The sequence below is a fragment of the Eublepharis macularius genome, chromosome 2, assembly GCF_028583425.1.
Source record: "Eublepharis macularius isolate TG4126 chromosome 2, MPM_Emac_v1.0, whole genome shotgun sequence".
NCBI lineage: Eukaryota > Metazoa > Chordata > Lepidosauria > Squamata > Eublepharidae > Eublepharis > Eublepharis macularius.
The window spans coordinates 67,459,918-67,485,611 of NC_072791.1; the positions used below are offsets into that span (position 1 = coordinate 67,459,918).

A 25,694-nucleotide genomic window follows, 5' to 3' on the forward strand; every position below is an offset into this window, starting at 1 on the left:
CTGCTGACTCATGTTCAGTGTATGGTCTACTAAGACGCCTAGATCCTTTTTGCACATGCTACTGCCAAGTAGACATGGGCATGAACAGAATTATGAACGGAAAAAAGCCAGGAACATCACGCTTGGCTGTTCGCGAATGAGCCGTTCGTGCGATGACATTTTGGACGAATGGGTGGTCGTTTCTAAGCCTTGTTTGTGCATTCGTCCCTTGTTCGGGAAGCTAGACATTCTGGCGCCTTCAATCAATTCCCTTGACAACCGAGGCAGAGACTGCCTGAACACTGTCTGCACTCTTTCTGTCGCCCTGGAAACCCCAATCTAAAACCAACTTACCTTGATGGGCAGGTCTTCCTTCCAAGTGTGGACCTCAAAATTGGATACATGGCTGCAAAGAGCGGGGGGGGGAAGGGGTGTACTGTAGCAATGAGAACTCCAATCTCATCCCCGCAAACCCTGTTAGGCAGTTCTGACTGCCAACCACAGACCTCCTGCTTTTCCCTCTGAGACCTCTGCTTATAAAAGGGAGCATGCTGCATGCTCTCACTTTCAGTTTCAGCAAGCAGCAGGTGGGAGAGAGAGCTGTTGCTGTACTTGATAGTGTTCTTTCGAGAGAGAGAAAGGGAGAGTGCATTGGAACCTGACGCTTTTAAGTGTGGGGGGAATAGGGACCTATCTCCTCTGGTTCCAGGGCTGCTGCCAGGCCCTGGGGCCAAGCTCAGTGGGCACCTCGGCTGAGGGCTCACATTATTTTTAGTGCCTGATCAGGTCAGGTCTCTGGGAGTGCTGGGCTAGGGCTCTACCCCCTCCTTCCGGTTCCAGGGCTGCTGCCTGGCTCTGGGGCCAAGCTCAGTGGGCACCTCGGCTGAAGGCTCACATTATTAGTACTAGTGCCTGATCTGTTCAGGTCTCTGGGAGTGCTGGGCTAGGGCTCTAGCCCCTCCCTCTGGTTCCAGGGCTGCTGCCTGGCCCTGGAGCCAAGCTCAGTGGGCACCTCGGCTGAGGGCTCACACTGATTATTGGTGCCTGATCTGGTCAGGTCTCTGGGAGTGCTGGGCTAGGGATCTATCCCCCCTGCCTCTGGTTCCAGGGCTGCTGCCAGGCTCTGCGGCCAAGCTCTGTGGTCGGTACCTCTGCTGATGGCTCACAGTGTTTTCTCTCCTCAATTGTTGTTTGCTGGCTCAATGAAGCTTTGTGCTGGGGCCAAGGGTGTTGGGGGGAAGTGCAAAGATTGTCCCGGTTGCACCGCAGAAAGCAGTACTTTTTGGGGCTCAGGGGCAACTGAAACTCCTCCTCCCCAAGATACACCTGTGGTAGGTGATGAGGAGGTCAAAGAGGTCTTGCCACTGGGGGAAGAGGGGCTCTTAAAACTTTTTGAGGAGGAGGAGGGGCAGGGATCCATGAAGGAATGGTTTGAGTTTGACGAAACATCCAGCCCATCCCCATTCCAAACTGCTGTTGCTGTCCCTGGCTGAAGTCCACCCCTCACTCCGTCTTCCAAGGAAAGCTTCACAGCGCAGCCTGCTGTAACTCTTCATCCTCCTTCCCTTGGAGCAGTTAGTGGGCTACATTTTAACCTCGCCGTATGGAGGCACTTTTGGACCCTTCCTAATGACTCCCGTGTGGTGCGGTGCCGTGCCTGTGGTGCCCTGGTGCCCAGAGGCAATTACCTGAAGCACCTGTCGTCAATGGTCCTGACTAGGCACCTGAAGATGCACCACCCAAACCTGTGGTCTCCGTCCTCGGCCACTGACACATCCTTTGGGGGGAGAAAGAAAGAGGGCTACCAGCTCTTCTGGCTAGGGATTGGTGGGAGGGTCACCGGAATCCACCCCAATCAAGAAGCCTTTCCCTAAGGGTGATGCTGGTGGCAGCGGAATGCTCAGGCAGACTGTGCTCACGGAAGTTGTTTCCTCGGAGTTAGGGACAGTGCCGCTAAAAAGGATGAGGTCAAGGGCTCAGGAGGCGGGCATTCGCGTTGTGGCAGAGATGATTATCCTACAAGGATTCCCCCTGTCCGTTGTGGAGGACGTGGGCTTCCGCAGGATGCTTCAGCATTTTGCCCCATGGTTCTCCATGCCGTCACGGCGCACCATTAGCCATCGAGTCCTGCCTGCCCTCTACCAGTGCATGCGAGACACGGTGTTCAGCGAGCTGTCGGCCTGCCAAAGGCGGTACCATACACTTTACAGCAGACCTTTGGAGCAGCTGCCATCACAGCTACCTTGGCATCACCGCCCACTGGTGGCAGCCAGAGGACCTCCGCCACCCCAGGCCAAGAAGTGACACTCAAAAAAAGGTGCCATGCTTAACGTCGGCCTATGGGATAGTTCTTTTCCTGGCCAGGGGGATGGACTGTCAGACTGTGGCTAGATAATGTCCTTCCTACAGATTTCCCTTTAGAAGCAAACAAGAGTCCATTGTTTGAATAAGGAAACTTTACTGCAGAAATAGTTCATTATAGTCCACTGGCCTGAATAGAGGATTCAGGATGGTACAAGAGCATTGTTACCAATGAGGATAAAAGCATAAGGTACAAAGTAACAGTTCCCAGCTGAATCAGCCTCCCCCCATAGTTCTCAAAACAACAGCTCTCAGACTTGGGAAGTTGGACATCTCCAAGGCCAATCTTGGGTGGAACGTTGGTAGACAAAACATCCCCTTTCGGTGAGAAGTCTGCATGGGAACATGTGCACCTGTGGAGAAAGCACTTAGACACTAGAAGCATTAGAAAATGGAGTCTGCGCAGCTCATATATACATTGAACCTGACATTCTGCCCCTCTAAAATAAATCCCCCCCAGGTTTATATGGATAGCGAGTATGAAAAGCTTTAACTAATCTAGGGGCATGAACATGTACAGAATTCACCCACTCGTCGAATCCAGAGTCAAAGTCCTTCCATCTGATGAGGTAGAACAACTGATTACGTTTGATTTTAGAGTCCAGAATCTGTTGTACCTCATAGTGAATTTGGTCATCTATCAATGTAGGGATAGGTGGGGCTTTGACGTGCCATCTATCATCTGTTGGAGCCTTCTTCAGCAGGCTGACATGGAAGGTGTCATGGACATGGCGAAGGTTTTTGGGTAAATTCACAGCAACAGTCACTTTGTATTGTCGAAGGCTTTCACGGCCGGAGAACGATGGTTGTTGTGAGTTTTCCGGGCTGTATTGCCGTGGTCTTGGCATTGTAGTTCCTGACGTTTCGCCAGCAGCTGTGGCTGGCATCTTCAGAGGTGTAGCACCAAAAGACAGAGATGGACACTGAGAGATCTCTGTTGTATGAAAACTCTGCCAAAGGGAGAAGGTCTACCTAGTTGTCTTGTTGGAAATTGATGTAACAACGAAGGAATTGCTCTAAGATTTGATTAGTCTTTTCCGACTGCCCGTCGGTTTGTGGGTGGTGGCTTGAACTGATTCCCTGCTCAATGTTCAACATCTGCAAAAGCTCCCGCCAGAAGTTGGCAACGAACTGTCCACCGCGATCCGAAATCACCTTGGACGGAAAAGAATGTAATTTCACAATGTGTTTTAGAAATAGTTCTGCCAATTTTCAAGCGGTGGGTATGGTGGTACAGGGGATGAAATGAGCTTGTTTAGAAAAGAGATCCGCTACCACTAGAATGCAGTTGTGACCCTTGGAGACTGGTAAATCAGTGATAAAGTCCATTGAGATTGTCTCCCAGGGTCTGCTTGGTGTTTCTAAGGGTTGCAGTAGACCTGGAGGTTTTCCTTTACGGGTTTTGGCACTGAGGCAAATGGGGCAGGAAGCAACATATTGGGAAATGTCTTTGCGCATGCCCGGCCACCAGAATTGCCGTTGTATTAAATGTAGCGTCTTCACATAACCGTAGTGCCCTGCGGTGGGGGCATCATGGCATCGCTGTAAAACCTCCTTCCGCATACTGTCGGGCACATAAAAGCGGTTTCCTGCTAGCCAATCCCCTTGTTGGGATTGATTCAGTTTAGCTTTGGGTGCTCTATCCCCCTCCCTTTCCACTTCAGTCTTAAGTTTCGATTTCCATTCCTGGGAACCGGTAGGGAGGGGTGGCGTCATGCGGCTGCGTGTAGTTACAACGCCTCCCAATTGCGTAGGTGAGAAGACTGTATCTATAGTCTCCTCCCTTTTGCTTTTATGTTGGGGCATGCGCGAAAGGGCATCTGCAAGAAAATTGGTTTTCCCCGGTAGGAAGTTCAAGGTGAACTTGAATTTGGAGAAAAATTCGGCCCACCGTAATTGTTTGGCATTTAGACGGCGGGGGCTTCGGAGGGCTTCCAAGTTTTTATGGTCTGTCCAAACTTCGAATGGGTGGCGCGCCCCCTCCAGCCAATGCCGCCAATTAGTGAGGGCAGCCTTCACTGCAAAAGCTTCCTTCTCCCACACATTCCAATTCCTTTCCGCCTCGGAAAACTTTCTGGACAGAAACGCACAAGGCCGAAGCTTCTCATCCTCCCCCTTCTGCAATAGTACTCCCCCAATTGCTGTATCGCTGGCGTCGACCTGTACTATGAAGGGGTAGTTTTCGTCGGGGTGGCGGAGCACTGGTTCTGTAATGAATTGCATTTTCAAGCGTTCAAAGGCCAACTGGCAATCAGGCGTCCATTGTAATTTAGAGTTGGGCTTTTTTGCTAGATTCCCCTTGTCTTTAGTTTTCAACAGTTCAGTCAGGGGAAGCGCGATTTGCGCGAAGTTTGCAATAAATTCCCGGTAAAAGTTGGCAAACCCCAAGAAAGATTGCAGTTCTTTACGGGTAGTGGGAGTTTGCCATTCCTGGATCGCCTGTATCTTAGCCGGATCCATTCTTAAGCCATTTTGGGATATACAGTAACCAAGGTAAGTCAGTTCAGTTTTATGGAATTCACATTTTGACAATTTAATAGGCAGTTTGTTATTCATTAAGGTGGCCAGAACCTTTTTGACCAATTTTATATGCTCTTCTTCTGATTCTGAATAAATTAACACATCATCTAGGTACACCACCACTCCTTTATAGAGAAATTCATGTAGCACTTCATTTATCATGGACATAAACACAGAGGGTGCTCCTGTCAAGCCAAACGGCATAACTAAGTATTCATATTGCCCGAGGGATGTGTTAAAAGCTGTTTTCCACTCGTCCCCAGCCTTAATACGAACATGGAAGTAAGCTTCTTTCAAATCTAGTTTTGTAAAGATCTTACCTTGAGCCACGACGTTGAGAAGATCCCGGACGAGCGGGATAGGGTAGGCGTTGTTGGTTGAAACAGCATTAAGTCCTCTGAAGTCTGTGCATAGCCTAAGTCCTCCGTCTTTCTTTTTTACGAAGAGGACTGGCGCTGCATGGGGACTGTTGGCTGGACGGATAAATCCTCTTTGAAGATTAGTGTCAATGAACTTTCTGAGTTCTTCTCTTTCCTGGAGACTCATAGGGTACAGCCGGCCTTTGGGCAGCGAGGCTCCGGGTAAGATTTCCACCACACAATCGGTTCGTCTGTGCGGGGTAGAGTATCGGCTTCTTCTTCGGAGAAGGCCGGTAAATAAGTCCAATAGGGTTTAGGAATCCTGTTTATTTCCTCCTGGGTAAGGAGGGCCATCTCGGTGTGGGTTGGATTGGCGCCCCAATTTTGATCCCACCGATGGTCTTTGCAGTTGGAATGGCTGAAGGTGACGCTTCCTTCGGCCCAATTTATGTAGGGGTTGTGATCGCATAACCATCTACTTCCCAGGATTAACGGGTACTTGGCAGTGGTGCTGATGACGAAAGATCTTTTCTCCCAGTGTTGGCCCATGCCCGTCACCACTGGTATTGTTTCAGTCGTGACGGGGTTCATATTGGTGCCATCCATTTGTTCGAAGATGACTGGGGTTTTTAATTCCCGCACTGGTAATATCAGTCCGTTAACCAGAGCGGGGGCAATAATGTCTCTCGAGCAGCCTGAGTCAATGAGGGCTTGTACACGGATGTGCATTTTTCTCTCAGGGTTTAACAAAGTCACTGGCATAAACAGTATGGACCCTTGCGGTCGGTCCCTGGTTGGGGTGGACCGAGGGTGGATCTGCCGTTCGGGTCCCTTTACGACAGATCCATTTCGTTTCCCGACTGGGGGCTCTCTGGATTCTCCTCCCCGGTTAAGGCAGTGGGGTCGTACTCCATGAGTTCCTCTACTTCCAACCCCCTGTCCGGGACGTTCCGTTGCGAAGTACCGCGGCCCCTGCCCGATCTGGGAGCGGGTGTTGGGCGTTGAAGGTAGAGTTGTCCCTCCGGCAAATGCAAAGTCGTACCTTGGCTGTAGATTCCGGCATTTCCACAGTTACGGGATTGTCCAAGGGGATCTTCTCAACGTCGTGGCTCAAGGTGATTTCGGATCGCGGCGGACAGTTCGTTGCCACCTTCCCCTTTCGGTGAGAAGTCTGCATGGGAACATGTGCACCTGTGGAGAAAGCACTTAGACACTAGAAGCATTAGAAAATGGAGTCTGCGCAGCTCATATATACATTGAACCTGACAGGACGAGGTTCATACTGGGAAGAACATCACCGCCACCATAAAAACAGCTCTGAGGGAGTGGACACCGGCCGAGGGGAAGGGTTTGTCCGTGGCTTCATGGTGACGGACGCCGGAAGCAACATGTTGGCAGCCCTGAAAGATGCATCCCTCCTGGGCCTGGTGTGTATGGCGCGCAAGTTGCACCCTGGTAATGAGGGACTTTCTCGGGCTGGGGAGCAGGCTGAGGGACAGCTGGGATGAGGGAACTTTGTGGACGTGCAAACTGCTGGACAGCTGCCGTTGCATCGCTTCCCACTTATCCCGCAGTGTCAACTCTTCCCATGAGCTGCTCCAGAGGCAGGGGGAGGGGGGACCCCGAGCACCACCTCTATCAGGACCTGTCCACCCGCTGGAACCACCTATGACATGATATGTCGTTTGTTGGATCAGAAGGACCCGTTGCAGGACATCCTGTCATTGGCGGAGGTTCTGAGGAGGGAAGGGGAGCTCAGCCTCAGCTCCATGGAATGGAGAGTCCTTTCCCAGGTGTGCCAGTTTCTGAAACCCTTTAAGGAGGCCTCCGAGCTCCTATGCTCTTGCGAGGTCAGCCTGGGTCAGGTCATCCCCCTGATCCATGGACTCGACCAGTTCCTGGCCAAAGAGCTCGAGCAAGAGCAAGAGCTGCTCCCCAGGGTCAGGGACTTTGTGAGGAGGATGCAAGCATGCGTTGCCGAGTGCTTGCATCCTCTGCACCACGAGGCGCCATACCATATGGCCTCCCTGTGTGACCCCCGTATCAAGGGCAGAATCGCCATGCGGGAGGGTGAGATGCAGCACTGGAAAAAGGAGCTCTGCTGAGCGGTGATCCCTTTCCATCAAGAAGAGAAGGCAGGACAGAGGGAAACGGGCAGGGGCGAGGGGTGGGCAGTGGAGAAGGAGGAGGAACTGGAGGAGAAGGAGGGGCAGGAGATGGGAACTAGAGATCCATGCCAGGAGAGACCCACTGCAATTAACCCACTCGATCTCTGGGCCTCGTCAGTTGGCTGTGTGGTTGGCCGCAGCACAGTGGATTATGTGTCTCGCAGTGGAGGACTCGGCGGGGGCCATGGTGTGAGAGTACCTTGCGGAGCCCACTGAGCCCCCCCAGGCCAACCCGTTGGAGTACTGGGCAAGTAAATCTGCCTTGTGGCCAGACCTGTCCATCGTGGCAACCAACATCCTGTCCTGCCCTCCCACCAGCGTGCAGAGCAAGCAGGTGTTCTCCCACCTGGGAGACCTCCTCCGTCCCCTCCGTGCACTTCTGCACCCAGACCTGGTGGACATGTTGACCTTTGCTAAGGTCAACCTCCAACTGCTTGGGCATCCCTCCATGGAGCTGGACGTAACTGAGCTCTGAGCTATCCCAGTCTACTGCGGTTCTAGGCCAAGCTCCTGTGAAGCGGTCTCCAGCCGGTTCTCAGGGCTGATTCCGTGTCGTCCTCCTCTCCCGGAAAAGTTCCTGGATGCTCCCTCTTTCAACCTCTCCCTCTCTGGCTGTCACCAATACGACTCTGTCATGCCTCAGGTGGGGTGGGCCACCTTATGCTGCCCTCACTCTGGGATTTAGGGTTGCTTGCGAAGTCCCAGAGTACCCTCCCAACCCTTCTGACCTCCATAGCTTGGCCAATAAACAGGCATGAGGAGCAAAAGGGTTTATTTTGAAGGAAGTCAGTTACTCAAACAACACGCAAACAAACAAGGTGCCTTAGCAATAGTCGATGGGTGAAAGTAAAAAAAAAATGGCCCTAGCATGACTGAATTCACTGTCCTTCTGTCTGCCAGGCCTGTCTTCTCACCCTACCTGGATGAGGGCCTCTCTCCCTAGCAGAAACCTCCTCTGGCCTGCTCCCTGGGAGAAAGAACACGGCCTTTTTTCCTCCCAGACTTCTTTAGCACCAGCCCCCTGTGTTCTGATCGGCCAAAAAGGCGCTAAAACGGCCCAGGGGCTCCTGGGAATTGTAGGCAGGTCTGCTCCCACTGCTTACAGGCTTCTGAGGCCTTGCTAGGCTTCCTGGCACAGCCAGATCATGACAGATTCTTCCCCATGGCTTGTCCTGCCCATCCCCTCCTTTCCGCATCATTCGCAATCCCTGCTTCTCCCTCTCCCTCTCTGGAGTCCGACCCTTCGGCGACCTCTCTTGTCTGTCCTGTCCATCCCATCCTTTCCGCGAAGGCAGGATCATGGGTCATCTTGGAGGAAGCCTCCACTTGGATACTGGAGGGATGTCCAGTGCTCCATGCATGTCCAGCTTGTTTATTCCACCACGCGAGGTGCAGACAACACGGCGCCGATGCCGTGAAGTTCCCCATCTGGAGGACATATGTCGGTATCTCACCCGCCAGGTTGTGTGTTTGTGTGTGCAAGGCCTCCACGTGCGACAACTTGTCTGGTTGGAGGATTTTCTTAGCAGATTGTGGCTGGGTCATTTTGGTCTGTGGTGGCCAATGACATCCATCTTACTGCAAAAGTGGACAGTAGCCTCCGACCGGGAGGCCTGGCGGGCAGGCACATGGGGGGTGCTGCCGGACAGCGGCCCAACACCCTGACCTTGAGGGGCGGGGCGGCCCACTATCACCTCCCCAAGCCCGCCAGGCCCGGTGGCCACAGACATTAACCACCGTGCTACAGAAGCAGAAAGTAGTCTTTGATCGGGAGGCCTGGCAGGTGGGCACATGGGGGGTGCTGCCCACCAGCAGCCCGACTGCCCGCTCCCGAGAGGGGAGGCAGCCTGCCACCGCCTCCCCAAGCCTTCCAGGCCCGGTGGCTGCAGACATCAATCACTGTGCTGCACAAGTGGAAAGTGGCCAGCAGCCTGACCCCCCAACCCTGAGAGGGGAGGCAGCCCGCCACTGTCTCCCTGAGCCCGCCAGGCCCAGCAGCCGCAGACATCAGCCACCTTGCTGACCCTCCAGAAGGTACCCTCCAGGAGGTCTGGCAGGAGGGCACATGGGGGGTGCCGCCGGCCAGCAGCCAGATCCCCCAAGAGGGGAGGTGGCCTGCCTTCAGGTCCACCTCACAGGGCCAAAGTGAACTAGTATTGAATGGGAGTTTCCTGGGGGTATCGAATTTGGGAATGTATAACTCTGAGATCCATACTGCAATCTTGACCAAACTTGGGTGATTGCTGGAGGAGAGCCTGCTGCACATTCTCTGCGAATATGGGCTCTCTAAGTGCTAAGGGGGCCGCTTTGATGAACAATGAACACCGAACACGTTTGGTAACGGGACATGTTCGTTTCAGTTCTTTTGTTCGTGTTCATCGTTGGCAACGAACAATGAACAGCCTGTTTAGGTTTTCCCCCCCGTTCGTGCCCATGTCTACTGCCAAGGCAAGTCTTCCCCATCCTATAATTATGCATTTGATTTTTCCTACCTAAATGCAGAACTTTACATTTATCTCCATTGAAATTTATTTTATTTGTTATAACCCTGTTTTCCAGCCTGTCAAGAACATCCTGTATCCTGACTCTGCCTTCTACTGTGTTTGCTACCCTTCTTAATTTAGTATCATCTCCAAATTTAATAAGCATTCCCTCTATTCATTCTCCCAAATCATTTATAAAAATGTTGAACAGAACAGGTCCCAAGACTGATCCCTGAGGCACTCCAGTTGTCACTCTTCTCCAAGAAGATGAGGAACCATTAAAACCACTCTTTTGGGTGTGATCAGTCAACCAGTTACAGATCCACCTAACCGTAATAGGATCCAAACCACATTTTGCCAACTTGTCAACAAGGATATTATCTTATCAAAAGCCTTACTGAAATTGAGATAAACTATTTCTGTGGTATTATCCTGATCCAACAAGGTAGTAACTTTCTCAAAAAAAGGGATAAGGTTTGTCTGACATGACTTGTTCTTGAGAAACCCATGCTGGTTCTTAGTAATCACAGCCATCCTTTCTAAATGCTCAGAGATTGTGATGATTTGTTCTAAAACTTTCCCAGGTATAGACTTCAATGGGATGTGTTATTAGTTACCCGAATCCTACTTTTTCTCCTTGAAGATGGGGACAACATTTGCCCGCCTCTGGTTTTTTGGCACCTCACCTGATCTCCAAGAATTCTAAAAAATAATGGACAGAGGTTCATAAATTACATTTATGAGTTCTTTTAGTACCCTTGGATGCAGTTCATCTGGCCCTAAGGGCTTTGTTTCATTTAAAGAAATTTGGTGTTTATGTACTACCCCTAGGCTGTAACTCCCTTCCCTCATCATGTGTTCTCTTTATGCCACGTTGAGCACCATTTCCCTCACAGGAGAAGACTGAGGAAAAGTAGGAATTGAGCAGTTCTGCCCTCTCTTCATTACTAGTTGCAATTTCACTTTCCTGTCCTTGCAATGGGCCTACCAGGTCCATGCTCTTTTTCTTACTTTGAACATAAGAATGTTGTTGTTATAGCATCTCTTGCTAGCCTAAGCTCATACTGAGTTTTAGCTTTTCTAACACTCTCCCTACGAGCATATTTGTTTATATTCATTCTTGGTTATAAGGCCCTCCTTTAATTTCCTAAATTAGTATTTTTTATTTCTCGATTCATTAGGAAGCTGTGTATGGAGCCACCTTGGCTTCTTTAGGCTTATCCCATTTTTCCTTCTCATAGGAATCGTTTGTGATTGTGCGTTCAGTATTTCGCCTTTAAGAAACTCCCACCCCTCTTGAACTCTTTTCTCCTTAAGTATTTCTGACCATGGGATTCTACCCAGCATAACCGTAAGTTTGTTGAAATTTGCCTTCCTGAAGTCCAACTTACATGTCTACATACAGCTTTTCCCTTCCCCAAAACTGGAAATTCCAAAAGTACATGATCACTGCTTTCATCTTGTCAACCAGTTCTTCCCTGTTGGTGAGAATCAAGTCCAAGATAGCAGAACCCCTTGTTTTCCTCTCCACTTTCTGAAAAATGTTATTTGCATAGAAATTTTTATTTTATTACTAGAGTTAAAGCTAAAAGCCTAATAAAAAGGGCAAAGAAATAAAAGGAAGAAATAATGAAAGCATGCAAAAAAGAAAAAGACAAATTAGAAATAGCAGAAAACAATAATACATGTTTTCATTTACCATTTTTCTCTACAACACCTATCTTATTTTAACAAACATCATACTTTAAATTTTAATCTCTCTCAAACTTCCTTTTCCAATACTGCCTCCCTTCTATTTATTTTTTCCCAAATTTATCTTCTTAAAAATCAAAACCACAAATAATCAAATCATTTTTCCTTGTTTCATGCAGAAAGTCAATAAGGGGTTTCCAGTTAGCCATAAAAATAGACAATGTTAGTCGTCAACATTTTTTTCTATTATCATATGAATTCGAGACCAAAATTTTTTAGCTTTACGGCAAGTCTACCAAAGATGATAAAATGTTCCTTCTTGTTTCTCACATTTCCAACATTTGTTTGACATAGCTTTACTCATTTTTGCTAATTTGTCCAGAGACATATACCACCGATACATCATTTTATAAAAATGTTATTTGTCTGGAACTCAAAGTTCAAAGCATTTATCATATCGGCCAGATAGTCCATTTGGGCCTGGTGTTGTCCCTATTTAAATCTTTTTAATTACTTCCACCAGTTCTTGAATTGTTATTGGGCTGTTCATCACCTGATGTTCCTCCATAATTTTAGGTTAATTCTGTTATATAATCATTATATTTCTTTGAAGAGATATCCTGTCTTCTGTACAAGTTTGAATAATATTTAAAGAGAGTCTTTTGAATGGTCCTGTTATCCATTAGCATAGTATTCCCATCTTGCAATTTTAAAATCATTTTCTTCTCTCTTTTCTCAGTTTATAAGCCAACCATCTTTCCGGTTTATTGGCAAATTCGAAATTTCTCTGCTTGGCATAGTTCAGTTTTTTCTCTAAATCTTTTACTGTAAACACTGATAGCTGTTGTTGCAAACATTTTATCTTTTGTTGCACCTTAACATTCCCTGGTGCAATTTTTAATTCTTCCTCCTTTAAAAAAAATTATTTATTTATTACATCACGTTTCTAGACCGCCCTTCCTGTCAGACAGGCAATTTCTTGCAAAATACTTTGCATTTTTTCCTGGTTTTTTAATTCTGAATTATGACGTATAAAGTGGCCTCTTATGAATGCTTTGCTTGCATTCCAAACCATTCTCAAATCTGTACATTTGTTCAGATTTAATTTAAAAAATTCTTTCAGCCTTTTTTACAATCATCAACAATTGCCTCTTCCTGTAGTAAAGATTCATTTAGTTGCCACCTGAATGTATAGATTTGGTTCTGTAACTTAATCTTATGGGGTTATAGTCTGAAAAAGACTTCGGTAATATCTCCACTTTAACTATTTTGGTCACCAAATTTTTTGATACCCAGACCATATCTATGAGCAGAACTACAAGTGACAAAAGGCACAGGTTGGACACTTGTCAGCTTCCCTCAAGTTTTGATGGGAAATGTAGGCAGCTTGGCGGAATGTTGGACAAGTGACAGTTGAAAAGTTCATTGGACAGCAGTTGGAGAGCCAAGCTGCAAGACTAGGATGCCTACATTTCCCATCAAAACTTGAGGGAAGCTGACAAGTGTCCAATCTGTGCCTTTTGTCACTTGTAGTTCTGCTCTAAATGTGATAGGGATTTATGTCTCTCTGAGTAAAATGTATATTCTATTGAATCGCCATTTTTTGTCTCTAAACATCCACCAAACCCATATTATCAAACATGTCAAAAGAAACTTTTGGTAATTTACCTTGAATATCCTTTATATTTTTTTCAGAGCACCTATTTATTTCTGGAGAAACAACACCATTCTAATCACCCATCAGCCAACAGTTTTCATAAAGCAGATCAGCCAGTTTTGCCCAAAGATGTATTGTCGAAGGCTTTCACGGCCGGAGAACGATGGTTGTTGGGGGTTTTCCGGGCTGTATTGCCGTGGTCTTGGCATTGTAGTTCCTGACGTTTCGCCAGCAGCTGTGGCTGGCATCTTCAGAGGTGTAGCACCAAAAGACAGAGATCTCTCAGTGAGAGATCTCTGTCTTTTGGTGCTACACCTCTGAAGATGCCAGCCACAGCTGCTGGCGAAACGTCAGGAACTACAATGCCAAGACCACGGCAATACAGCCCGGAAAACCCCCAACAACCATTGCCCAAAGATATTTGTAAAACCTCCCTTCCTCCTCATTTGGTGCATAGATCCCCACCATCAAAATTTTACTCCCATTTAGTATAGCCTCAGCCCCCACAAATCTATCTGAGTTATCAGATACAAGAAGTTCTGGTTTCAATACAGGCTTTATATACAATACCACCCCATTTTTCTTTTTGTTATCTGCAGAGACAAATTTTTCACCCAAAATTTTGTAATCCAAATATTTGATACTTTTTTCCTGATGTGAGTTTCTTGTAAGCAAATGATGTCAGCTCTCAGTTTTTTCAAATAATGAAATATTTTCCATCTTTTTTGAGGAGCATTCACCCCATTTATATTCCACGTTACACATTTGTAATCCATGCTTGGGTTTTAATTATCAGAGTCCATCTTTTCCTGTTCTTTCTGTTCCAATGAGAGCTGTTGTGGATCTTCTGGAGATTCTTCTTTCTTATATCTTTCCAAAACTTCTCTTGCCTTTGGAATCGAATTCAACCTAAATCTGTTGTTTAAAAGTAAAAATCATTCCTTCTAACTTGCCCCATCTAAATTGGATTTTCTTCTGTTTCAGGTTTTTAGTAAGGAATACATAATCCCTTGGTTTCCTAAAAATTTTGAGTGGTATGTCCTTTTGTACAATAACTGGAACCTCCTGTATAGTCAGTCAATTTCTTCTTATAGTGTTGCTGTAGAACTTGATCTTTTATCAACTTTCTGACAAAATGCACCATGATATCTTTTGGCAGTTTGTTCTGTATTGCGTGTCTGGTGGGAATTCTATATACTTTATCCAATTCCATCTGTACTCTTGGGATGTCCCACTGCATAAATTCTGCCAAGGCCTCTACCACCCTGTATTGAATATCTTCATCTTGTGTCTGCTCCTTAACATCTCTTAGCCTCAACACATAATCTTTCTCTCTTAGTTCCAGTAAGGCTAAGTTGTCTTGATGTTTCTCCAACTCTTTGTCAAGCACTGCCGTTCTACTGTCCAAAATCTCAAGCTGATTATTCAACTTCTTTACCTCCGCAGAGGTTTTTTTTAACAGCACCTTCAATATTTTTAATTTGCTTAGTTAAATCTGTTTTGCATTTCATAAAATTGTCTTCTATTTTCTTTTCAAATAAATTAATTTATTATCTAATTGGTCGATGAGTTTTTGCATGAGATCTGTGGGTGTAGAGGTGTCAATTGATGTTGATTGCTTCCTTATACCTTGAGACATTTTTCTGCTGAGTGGCTCTATTTCTCTATAAATGATCGGTGAGGTCTTTTTACAAACAATTGGTTAGCTTTCAATTTTGCACTCTGTTGCTCAGCTTTATTTACATTCCAGAGACTTTCAATTTTGCTCAGTATTTCTCAGCTTTGTTTACATTTCCAGAAACTTCAAGTTCATTACTTCAGCCTTAATTTCTACTATGCAGATTTTAGTCAGTCCAGCAAAAATACTTTCTTCAAATATAAGTTCACAAATCACAGAGAAAAGCAAAGCTTTTGGATTCCCTTAGTCTGTTAAATCTTTACTTCTCATATGGAGTTTAAAAGCTTCCTGCTAGTAAAGTATTACTCTTATCACGATCACGAAGAAAGGGGAAAAAAAGAGAAAAGTCCAGGAAAGCAGTATATTATCTCACCACACAGTAGGTAATTGTGTCATAGATCTAATTAATTCTTTGAAGTTAGTAGATTAAGACCTGGGGGTAGCTTGCCTTTAGATTCCAAACACAGCTGCGAGTCGATGTTTCTCCGCGTCTCCAAACAGCTCCAAATTTCAAGCCACTACCCAGAGCAAATCTAGGCAGTAAGACCTTAAGCAGAGCTGTCAAACGGAGCCCAAGTGGATGAACTCATGATCCCTCTTTATCCAGAGCGATTTATTAACTGGAGTTGCATGTCCAGTCATTAATCAAAGCTGCGTTGTCTCTCCCAGCTGGGAAAACTTTAGGCAGCGATGCCCTCAGGTCAGAAAAATGAAGTTGTCAGCAAGACAAGTCAGGAATTTATTTGACCTTTCATTTTTAGCAGTTAGACTTCCACCAGATATCCGGGTAATTGAAATCTCTCATGACCATTATGTCCTGTCACTTTGAGAACTTTGTAATTTTGTTCTAGGAGTGTCTCATCCAAGTCCTCTACTTGGCTTGGTAGTCTATAGCAGACTCCCACCATAATATCCTATTATTTCTTAATCCTTTTATTTTTACCCAGAGCCTTTCAACTGAACTTCCGTCCTCAGATATATGTAGTTCTTGACTAATATATACCTCCTTTAGATATAATGCTGCTCCTCCCCCCTTCCTTATTTGTCTATCCCTTTTTTAAAAGTTATATTCCTCAAACCTAGTATTTCTGAGTGTCATCCCACCAACACACTCAGTTCATGTAGCAATGTTTTGGTCTCCTCAGCTAGCAGACTTTATCCAAACACAGATTCATCAACAGTAGGATGAATCTGTCTGTTTTAAAAACTCTCTTACTTTATAACTTTAGCAAGCTTTCTGAGAACAATTTTCCAGTAATTAATTCCTTAGATCTCTGTAAAGCTTTACAGTTTCAGGAAAAGGAACTTACATCACCACAAGCCGGTTGTGTCAGTAGTGTTAAGTCCCTTGAAGTTAAAATCATAATTTACCCCGGTCGTGAGCCAAGCTGTTTTCCCTGATCCCCGATCTCTGGTGCTCAGCACTCTAGAGCAACTGCCCAGACTGTTGTCTGTGCAGTTTAATCCTTGGAGAAGCTACCAGCACAAATGGTTAATCTCTTGCCCTCTCTTTGATCCAGAGAGAAAATCAGCTGAAATTGGCCATCCAGCCACTAATCTAATCTAAAATGCATTAGTCCTCCATGCCCTCTTACTATAGTATTCCTAGGATATTGCAGACTCTTAAATCAGTGTATTCATCATAGTAAAAACTGTGATAAGAAATATACATTCTCTCTTTCTCGCTCTCATTACAGGATCTGTTGTAGGAATCCGTTTGCCTGGACCTTCTAAACTTCCAGATTCATCTATATGCCAGTCCACTTCAGTTCCACCCATGACTCTGACCACCGCAGCTACTTCAGTTTTGTCCACAATCCCTTCTGTTTCACTGGCTCCTCTGACCACAGAGACCAACTCGGTATTGTCTGTCACCCCAACCACCATAGCTACTCCAGTGTTATCTGCACCAATTTCCTCTTCATCTGCATCTCTTACCACTGAAGTCACTTCAGTTTTGTCTACACTCCCAGCTACCGAGGCTTCTTCTGTGTTATCCACAACCTCTAGTGCTGAGGCCACTTCATTATTGTTAGCACCCCCTACCATTGTGGATCCCTTAATATGGCCTACACACCATTCTACGGAGGCCACTTCTGCTTTGCTCCCATCCCCTCCTGTAAGCCAGAAATTGCAGACTCTTAAATCTGCGCCTGCATCTCCTGTTTCAGCTACTCAAGCAGCACCCATTATTCCTCCAGTACTTGTTCCTCTATCACAAGCTGGCAGTCTGACTCTGAGAATTTCTCCCTCAGGACTAAAAAGCATTATATCTGAGACAGATGCAGATCCTAAGATTGTTGGGCAACCAAGTAGTGCATCTAGTCTAATACCTCTTCAGACTGGCAGTTTTGCATTGCTTCAGTTTCCAGGGCACAAAATTGCCTCAGATTCCATTGTGAAACAAGTTGAGTCTCTTGAGTTAAAGAATATCAGTGAGAGATACGAGTTCAGTGCTGTTCCTATAGAAGAGAATACATTGTACACAGAAGAAGTGGAGTCAGATGTCACAATGTCCAGTATAAAACTAGAAGAAAATACATTGCCAGCAGAAAAACCAGTAGAGTTCCATTCTGAAGAAATCTTATGTGACAGAAATGCTGTTACTTCAGAGATGATTGAAAAGGATGCAGACATGGTGGGAAAACTATCAGAAGAGGCTTTTGGCTCCCGGCCTGATGCTGTATCATCAGACCATTCCTATCTTGGCGAAAAAATAAAATGTGATGAAATTAAGTTGAAGGTTAAGAAAAAACAGCATGTCAGATGTTCTGAAAATATGCTTGATGAGGTACCATATAGTTCAGAAAATGTTGCTGAGGGATGCTGTCCAACTACAGTTCTTGCACACAATTCATTACAAAATCAGATGGACACTACACAGTTAGAAAGCTCGAATGAGCAGCAAACACAACCTGACCAAACTCAAAACACAGCTACTGATTCAGGAGGAGTAAAGCAGACACAGTTGGAAATGGAAGAGATGTTGGTTGATGTACAGTCCCAGAAATTATGGGAGAAGCACAGAGTAAACATGAATGCTACAGAAAAGCTGCAGAAAAATACAAAATCATCTCTGAGTCGATGTGAGAACAAAGATCTGGAACTCCTAGGGAGAAATAAGAAGCCAAATGTTGACTCTGTATCAGTAGAGAGGGACAGGGGAAAAGAGAAAGAGAAACCTAAAATCAGTAGTGCCAAAGACCAAAATAATACATCAAGAAAGCAATATGTGGATAGCGGCCAAGAGTCTTTACCTAAAAGAGATGCAGTTTTTCAAGAGAACTCTAACACATCTACTCATGAAGACGTTGATCCTAGTTTTCAGGAAGATGATCAGACTGTTAAGGACAGCCTTTCTAAAGCCAGCAGGCCTTGCAGCAAAGCATCTACACAGTCAGTTGTTTTCAAAAATGAAAATATGGATGCTGATTATCATGCTGAGAAATTTGTTAGATGCACAAAACTGAATACAGTGAAAACCAGCCACTGCAGAAAGGATTATGCAGATATTATTGATATTACCATGGATGATATGGAGAAAGATGAAAAGACTGATGATTCTGCGGATGAGACAGTCGATGAAATATCTGGTTATCGAAGTGAAGATATTGTGAACATTGAAACACTGGTAAGTATGCAGTTCTTTGAAACGGAAAGTTCAGTTATGATAAATGGTTCTGATGAAAGAGCAGAACCATTGTCATGCATAGTGGTGAAAATATCCTACTATATAAAAGGCAAGCTGTATTGGCAACAACTCACTTTTTATCCCCACGCAGGGGCACTCGCAGGCCCCAGTCAACAGCAAAACAGCGTGCCTCGGAGGCCCCAGAGCGCTGCAGTGGTGGGACAGTCCAGTGCAGCAGTGAAGCTCCCCAGAGGTCCTGAGGAGGCTGCTACAGTGGCAGAAAGGCCTGACCCAGCAGTGTGGCCACTGCAGGGCCTTAGCAAGGCTATGCTGCCATGTCGGGCCTCCCTGCTGCCTGCACCAGGCCTCTGAGGGGCCTTGAGAGGGCCTGGTGTGGCGGTGCGACCCTCCCAAGGCCCTGCAGTAGCCGTGGATGCTGTGGGAAGGCCTGGCGTGGCAGTGCAGCCCTCACAAGGCCCTGCAGACCAAGACCAAATCACTTTTCTAGAGCCCATATTTTTCAACACAATGGGCTCTGTTGCTAGTTTCAAATATTTTCCTAACTACATACTTATTTGAGTACATGTATTTTTTTTTCTACAGTAGGGATCTAGGATGGTTTATGAAATACACAAATACAGTTTAAATATGTATGATAACTACATTCTGGCCCATCTTATTCAGGGCGAAGGGCCTTTTGATTCATGCCCCTCAACTTATGCCAAAGGCCAGCGTCTCTGGTCACAGCCATTCTTAAATACCCATCACAGAACAGGAAACATTAGCTCAGCCTTGATCTTGTACAGCTTGCAGAGATGTTCTTAAGAGCTCACCTCTCTTAAATAAATAAATAAATAAAACTTCTTAAATTAATCATTACAATGAAAATTCTTCCTCTGTTTCAGTAGTTGATGTAGATAATTAAAATCTGATATTCCACCCAAAAGCCCAGGGAGAGAGAAGGGGAAATCCCACAGTCAGAGACTCCTTCCTAATCCTGGGTGGAAATACACTAATTTGACTATGATTAGTGGATTAGGATCTTCTGGTTGCTGAAGCTAGTGTGCACCATCAGAGTCATCCTTGGGAAGGGAGAGGGATAAATAACCAGTTGTCATGTGCCTTGTACCGTCTCTGCTCCTAGGAAGAAGATTCCGTACTTACTTGTCAGATCGGCTGCTTTCCTGAAGTAGCTGCTCTAACAAGAAAATAGGGAACTTTCTCTAAACTTTCCCAATCCCCAGCAGCTGTTAGCAAGACCATTGAAGAGATGGCATTGGTGGCAAGATGTAGAGTTTGGGACGGGGGAAGGAAATGGGAAGGAGCTTCCTATTCAGCCTTCTCTTTCCCATTCACTCCATCCACAAAATGTTCTTAAAACCCTACTTGAGTTTAATAATGCAACCAGGTAATCTTCAGAGTTAGTCGTTACCGGAAATGGTATCCTCGCATAAATATGATTTATGGGGGAATTAGCTAGCAAGGAAGATAGCTATATGAGAGGCGGTAACTGGAATCTATCACCTTTGTATACCAGGTCCCTTCCTACAATAAAACAAATGAGTCTGGTGCTTAATATAAAACAGTAACTTTTATTGAACACAAGAACTTCATGCACATACACACCAATTACAAGGGGAAATAATCACACACACACACGTGCGCACACAGAGTCCTAGGAAATGTAGCCAGAAATTGGGGATAGCGAGAGGGAGTAAATATATCTACCTATCCTGGAGAAGGGAGTCCAGTCCGCGGTAAGGAGGGAGAGAGAGCTTCAAATGGTCAGTGTCCTCTGCAAGGCAAGAGGCTTGGAGCAAACCTCAAGGGAACAGCGCTTGTGGATCTGGAAACGTGTTCAAAGGAAGAGAGGCTTAGGGAAGAGACCCTAAGGGAGCAGCATCTTGGAGCTTGCATGATTTGAATAGGGCCAGAGCTCTACCTTTATAGGTAAAATATGCCCTGAGGTGGAAGAGCCCACCTAGCCATTAGAACAAAGGCTCCAATGGTTAGTTCCTGGGTTAGACAAAAGTCTTGAGTACTTTGATTGGCAGCTGCCGGGGTGTGTGAATACAAATGTAAAACTAGTTCTAGAGCCGCACAAAAAGGATAGTTTGCTGATGAAGTCCACCGGAGCTAGGTTAAGTGTTTTTAGGGAGGGGATACATTGTGCCAGGAACAACTGTACATGCTTATAAATGTCATTTGATTAGCTCCTTAATCACAGACAGGAGATCTCATCACGGAAGGAGGGAAAGGAATGTGCTAAGGGGGCTGACGCTGTGAATCCTTTGTTGCTCTGGGCACCAGTGGGGCTGGCGATGGCAGTAAATCCAATCAAGTCGTGGTCACTCCGCATTCCAAGGCAGCATTCTATGCATGCCTGGTTCTCCCGGGTGGCATAAGGCAATGGCAGAGGGTCCCTGATGGCCATACAGCAGCCATTTAAACTCCAGAGTCTTGTCCGCTTTTAATATCACACGCAGCTATATGAAAACTGCTGTACAACTGGCGGAGGCTGGGCTGACTGCTTACATAGTGACAAAGCTAGAATTGAAATTGAACCCTCTTACATCTTTCAATTCATACCTTAAACTCAAACAGATGTTTTAAAAAAGCATATTTCCTCCTACCCTGTGGTACTTCACATTCCATGTATTTTCTTACAGTAAAATTAATTTGGTATATGGTGCTTCATAATTTGTATGTGAGAGAGAGGTAGGTTAATACTTAAAGGGTATTTGGGTCAATTTTACCAGAGTTCATATATAGAAAAAAGAAGAAGCTTTGAATATTGGATGTCTAAAAGGTTCCATTCTTGTTGAGAATTCACATTAACAAAATTAATAAAGGAGTTAACATAAAGAGATGCCTCCAAGGACATCCAAAAGTCTTCCCAGTCTCCTAATGTCTGCTGCCAAATTGAAGGGCACAGTCTAGAGGTTCTTGACTGTTACAAGGAAGACATGGACGTGTTCCCAAAATAATCAACCAATTTCATTTATTAACTTACACAGTAAAAACTTCAACGGTGATGCAAAGACAAGGCAGTAAATTCTTTTATTGTACAATGTTTCCAAGATTTTGACCTTTGTTTGCATAGGTTTAGAGCACAAATATGCTAAAATGCCAACCAGTACTCCTCAAAAGCTTATAACCTGGAAACCTTGTTGGTCTTTAAGGTGTTACTGGGCTCAAATCTTGCTCATCTACTGCAGACCAACATGGCTGCCCTGTTAGCAGTCATACCTCTCTCCTTACCGAAAGGGCAGTTTATGAATATGAAATATCATAAGCCCTTTTTTCATGTGCCATAAGCATAGCACACTGCCTGGCCAGACAGGACAGATGCCAACCCCAGGTGGAGTTGGAAAATTTCCAGAAGGTGTATCAGGCTTACTAACTGCCCCTCCATGTCCCGGAGAAGCACTTAGGTGAAATAAAGAGTTCCTGCTTGATCTCATCAACTCCCTTCTGAGCCTTCCGTCACGCACCTTCCCAATTAGGGCTGTTCATGGACCTGATAAGCCCTTCTCATCCAGCAGTTGTGGGACATTAAGCAGCCTTCTCACCTATATGTATAATCAAGCCTTTCCCACTTTGTTTCACCTCCGGACAAGCTATTGTTTCAGGTGCAGAAGACGTAATTTTGCCCCAGGACATGTTTTGCTCTATAACTGGGCTGCCGCCAGCCATATGCTGTGTGCATGTCCTTGGATCCTAATCACACCCTCAGATGCGTGTCTTAGCCTCTTTCTTCTTGCCATGAAGTGCTGGCAGCTCACGCTCCTGCCTTTACAGACGTCCTCTCTCTCTCCTAGACTGGTAAATAACACCCTACCCTGAGTCTCTCTTCCTCACTAACTTCCCAGTTAGTCCTGTGTTTATGCTGTGTGTGATTGTCTGTGTTTGTCTTTACTATTTTAATTTAAAAAATTTCTGTTGAACACCTGCCTGGTTAATTCAGAGAGACCTCTAAGGGAACAATCCTGGTAAACATCAGTGGAGATATTCTAGTTACCCCCTCTTGCTGCATCTCTCAATGCTAATTTCTCCAGCTGACAAGAAGACTCCCCCATTTAGGGTAACAACCCACCTGAAGCTCTAGTACTCCTGAACACACTAGACCTTAAATGCTTGTTGCAGGGAGAAGTGCGAAATAATCCACACAAAGCTTTCATGTTCCCCTTCTTAGGGCTTGAATAAAAGTCCTTGCTCATAAAAACATTCTGTAGCAGGGCAATAGTGTGTATGCGTATGTGTGCAGGAGCGAGAGAGAGACTGGGAGTGCAACACATCATCCAGTAATTGTTTTCATTTGCTGTAATCAAAAACTGTAGGTGAATCTGTTTGCTTCCAAAATTATACTGAAGGATTCTAGCCTTGGTTTTTAGTTATTTAAGAGGGGTTTTTTTTCCTACCCTGATTCAAAAAATCTAAACAAGCAGTATTACAGGCCATTATGTATAGTAGGAGAGAAATTGCTGCCAGTTGTATCACCATTTTTTGACAATGTAGCTTTTGATGTGCAAGTGGTGTTTTCTTATTCTTTAATGTTCTGATATGATGGCTGTTGTGGGTTTTCCGGGCTGTATTGCCGTGGTCTTGGCATTGTAGTTCCTGACGTTTCGCCAGCAGCTGTGGCTGGCATCTTCAGAGGTGTAGCACCAAAAGACAGAGATCTCTCAGTGTCACAGTGTGGAAAAGATGTAGGTCATTTGTATCTACTCAGGAGGGATGGGGTTGAGCTGAGTCATCCTGTAAGAGTTTCCCAGGGTGTGGAATGCTAATGGCGGGAGGCTTCACTGTATCCTGAGGAGGTTCTTTTGCATATGGATTGGTACTTGATGTGCTAATCTTCTCTGCAGGGCTATTGTTGGGGATAGAATGTTTTGTTAGCCTGGTGTTTTTCAGAACTGGAAACCATGCTCTGTTCTTTCTTAAGGTTTCTTCTTTCCTGTTGAAGTTTTGCTTATGCTTGTGAATTTCAATGGCTTCCCTGTGCAGTCTGACAAAGTAGTTGGAAGTGTTGTCCAGTATTTTGGTGTCCTGGAATAAGATACTGTGCCCTGTTTGAGTTAGGCTATGTTCAGCCACTGCTGATTTTTCAGGTTGTCCAAGTCTGCAGTGTCTTTCATGCTCTTTTATTCTTGTCTGGATGCTACGCTTTGTGGTCCCGATGTAAACTTGTCCACAGCTGCAGGGTATACGGTATACTCCTGCAGAGTATACTCCTGCAGAGTATACTCCTTCCTCCCCCTCCATGGGGAGGAAGAATTGATGGGGTTTTTGAATCATCTCAACAACATCCACCTGAACATACAATTCACAATGGAGAAAGAAATTGAGGGAAAACTCCCATTCCTGGATACCTTGGTCATCCGCAAAGCAAACTTTCAGTTAGGTCACAAGGTCTACAGGAAACCAACTCACACTGATCGGTACTTACACAAAAACTCCAATCACCACCCCCGACAGAAAAGAGGCATAATGAAAACATTAGTGGATCATGCAAGACGGATATGTGAGCCGCACTTTCTCAATGAGGAAATTAATCATCTAAACCACGCACTTCAGGCAAATGGCTACTCCAGAAATGAAATCCGAAGAGCAATCAAACCCAGGATGAATCAAACAACCAAGGAAAAACAGTCTCCTACAGGAAAAGTGTTTTTGCCATATATCAAAGGAATTACTGATCAGATGGGAAAGCTTATGAAAAAGCATAACCTTCAAGCAGTATTCAGACCCACCCGAAAAATACAACAGATGCTACGATCAGCAAAAGACAGTAGAGACCCCCTCACCTCTGCAGGAGTATACCGTATACCCTGCAGCTGTGGACAAGTTTACATCGGGACCACAAAGCGTAGCATCCAGACAAGAATAAAAGAACATGAAAGACACTGCAGACTTGGACAACCTGAAAAATCAGCAGTGGCTGAACATAGCCTAACGCAAACAGGGCACAGTATCTTATTCCAGGACACCAAAATACTGGACAACACTTCCAACTACTTTGTCAGACTGCACAGGGAAGCCATTGAAATTCACAAGCATAAGCAAAACTTCAACAGGAAAGAAGAAACCTTAAGAATGAACAGAGCATGGTTTCCAGTTCTGAAAAACACCAGGCTAACAAAACATTCTATCCCCGACAATAGCCCTGCAGAGAAGATTAGCACATCAAGTACCAATCCATATGCAAAAGAACCTCCTCAGGACACAGTGAAGCCTCCCGCCATTAGCATTCCACACCCTGGGAAACTCTTACAGGATGACTCAGCTCAACCCCATCCCTCCTGAGTAGATACAAATGACCTACATCTTTTCCACACTGTAACACTGAGAGATCTCTGTCTTTTGGTGCTACACCTCTGAAGATGCCAGCCACAGCTGCTGGCGAAACGTCAGGAACTACAATGCCAAGACCACGGCAATACAGCCCGGAAAACCCACAACAGCCATCGTTCTCCGGCCGTGAAAGCCTTTGACAATACATCGTTCTGGTATGAATTTGATATTAAACAGATTGAAGATTTTGCAGAGAAGCGCCAATTTCATGTGTTTATTACTCTTTTTCAGAATGAAAGTGAATCTAGTGAAGGAGAGGAGAATGTGGACATTGAGACTGTGGAAGAACTTTCAGAGAAAATTAATATTGCTCGCCTAAAAGCTTCTGCTGCACATGCCATATTGTCAAAGCAACGGTAAGCATATATGTATTTAGTAGCATGGGGATTTATTACCATACTTCAATTTTGTTTGTTCAGAAAATGCATGTCTTGCTCCTCAAACAAGATGGTATTTGGAACAGTTATTTTTACCATCATTTGGGTAGTTTTTAGATTGAAAATAGTGCAAAGCTCTAGCTGTACAGAAGGTTATTTTGATGCAAATGGCTTTCATTTAGAACTGAAGTTTGCTGGTTATCTTTTTTTCCTACAGTCATTTCATAAGCTACTGTTATTTTTACCACACATTCTCAGTTAAAAGTCCTTGAGGCAGTTTATATAATATTACAAATAAAACTAATAGAAAAATAATAGGATTAGAAACGGACATTTCCAAAAGCTGTAACAGTACAACCATGTGCATAAGGCTGGGCAGCAGTAGTAAATAGGAATGTTTGCTTTAGGTTTCCGATTCAGGTTTTTTAATCTGAA

The 25,694-nt window shown here is 45.2% G+C and overlaps 1 protein-coding gene across 2 annotated transcripts in view; it reads left to right on the plus strand.

Moving 5' to 3' along the window:
- The window catches only part of LOC129324625 (MAX gene-associated protein-like), a 112,212-nt gene that overhangs the window by 70,925 nt on the left and 15,593 nt on the right, over positions 1-25,694 (plus strand). The window contains exons 16-18 of one of the 2 annotated variants that reach the window (XM_054971966.1): positions 16,595-18,113; positions 18,378-18,528; positions 25,114-25,238. In XM_054971966.1, the coding sequence (XP_054827941.1) occupies positions 16,595-18,113; positions 18,378-18,528; positions 25,114-25,238 (1,795 nt within the window). Of the gene's footprint in view, positions 1-16,594; positions 18,529-25,113; positions 25,239-25,694 lie in introns of both variants that reach the window. The other variant, XM_054971965.1, reaches the window with a different exon arrangement.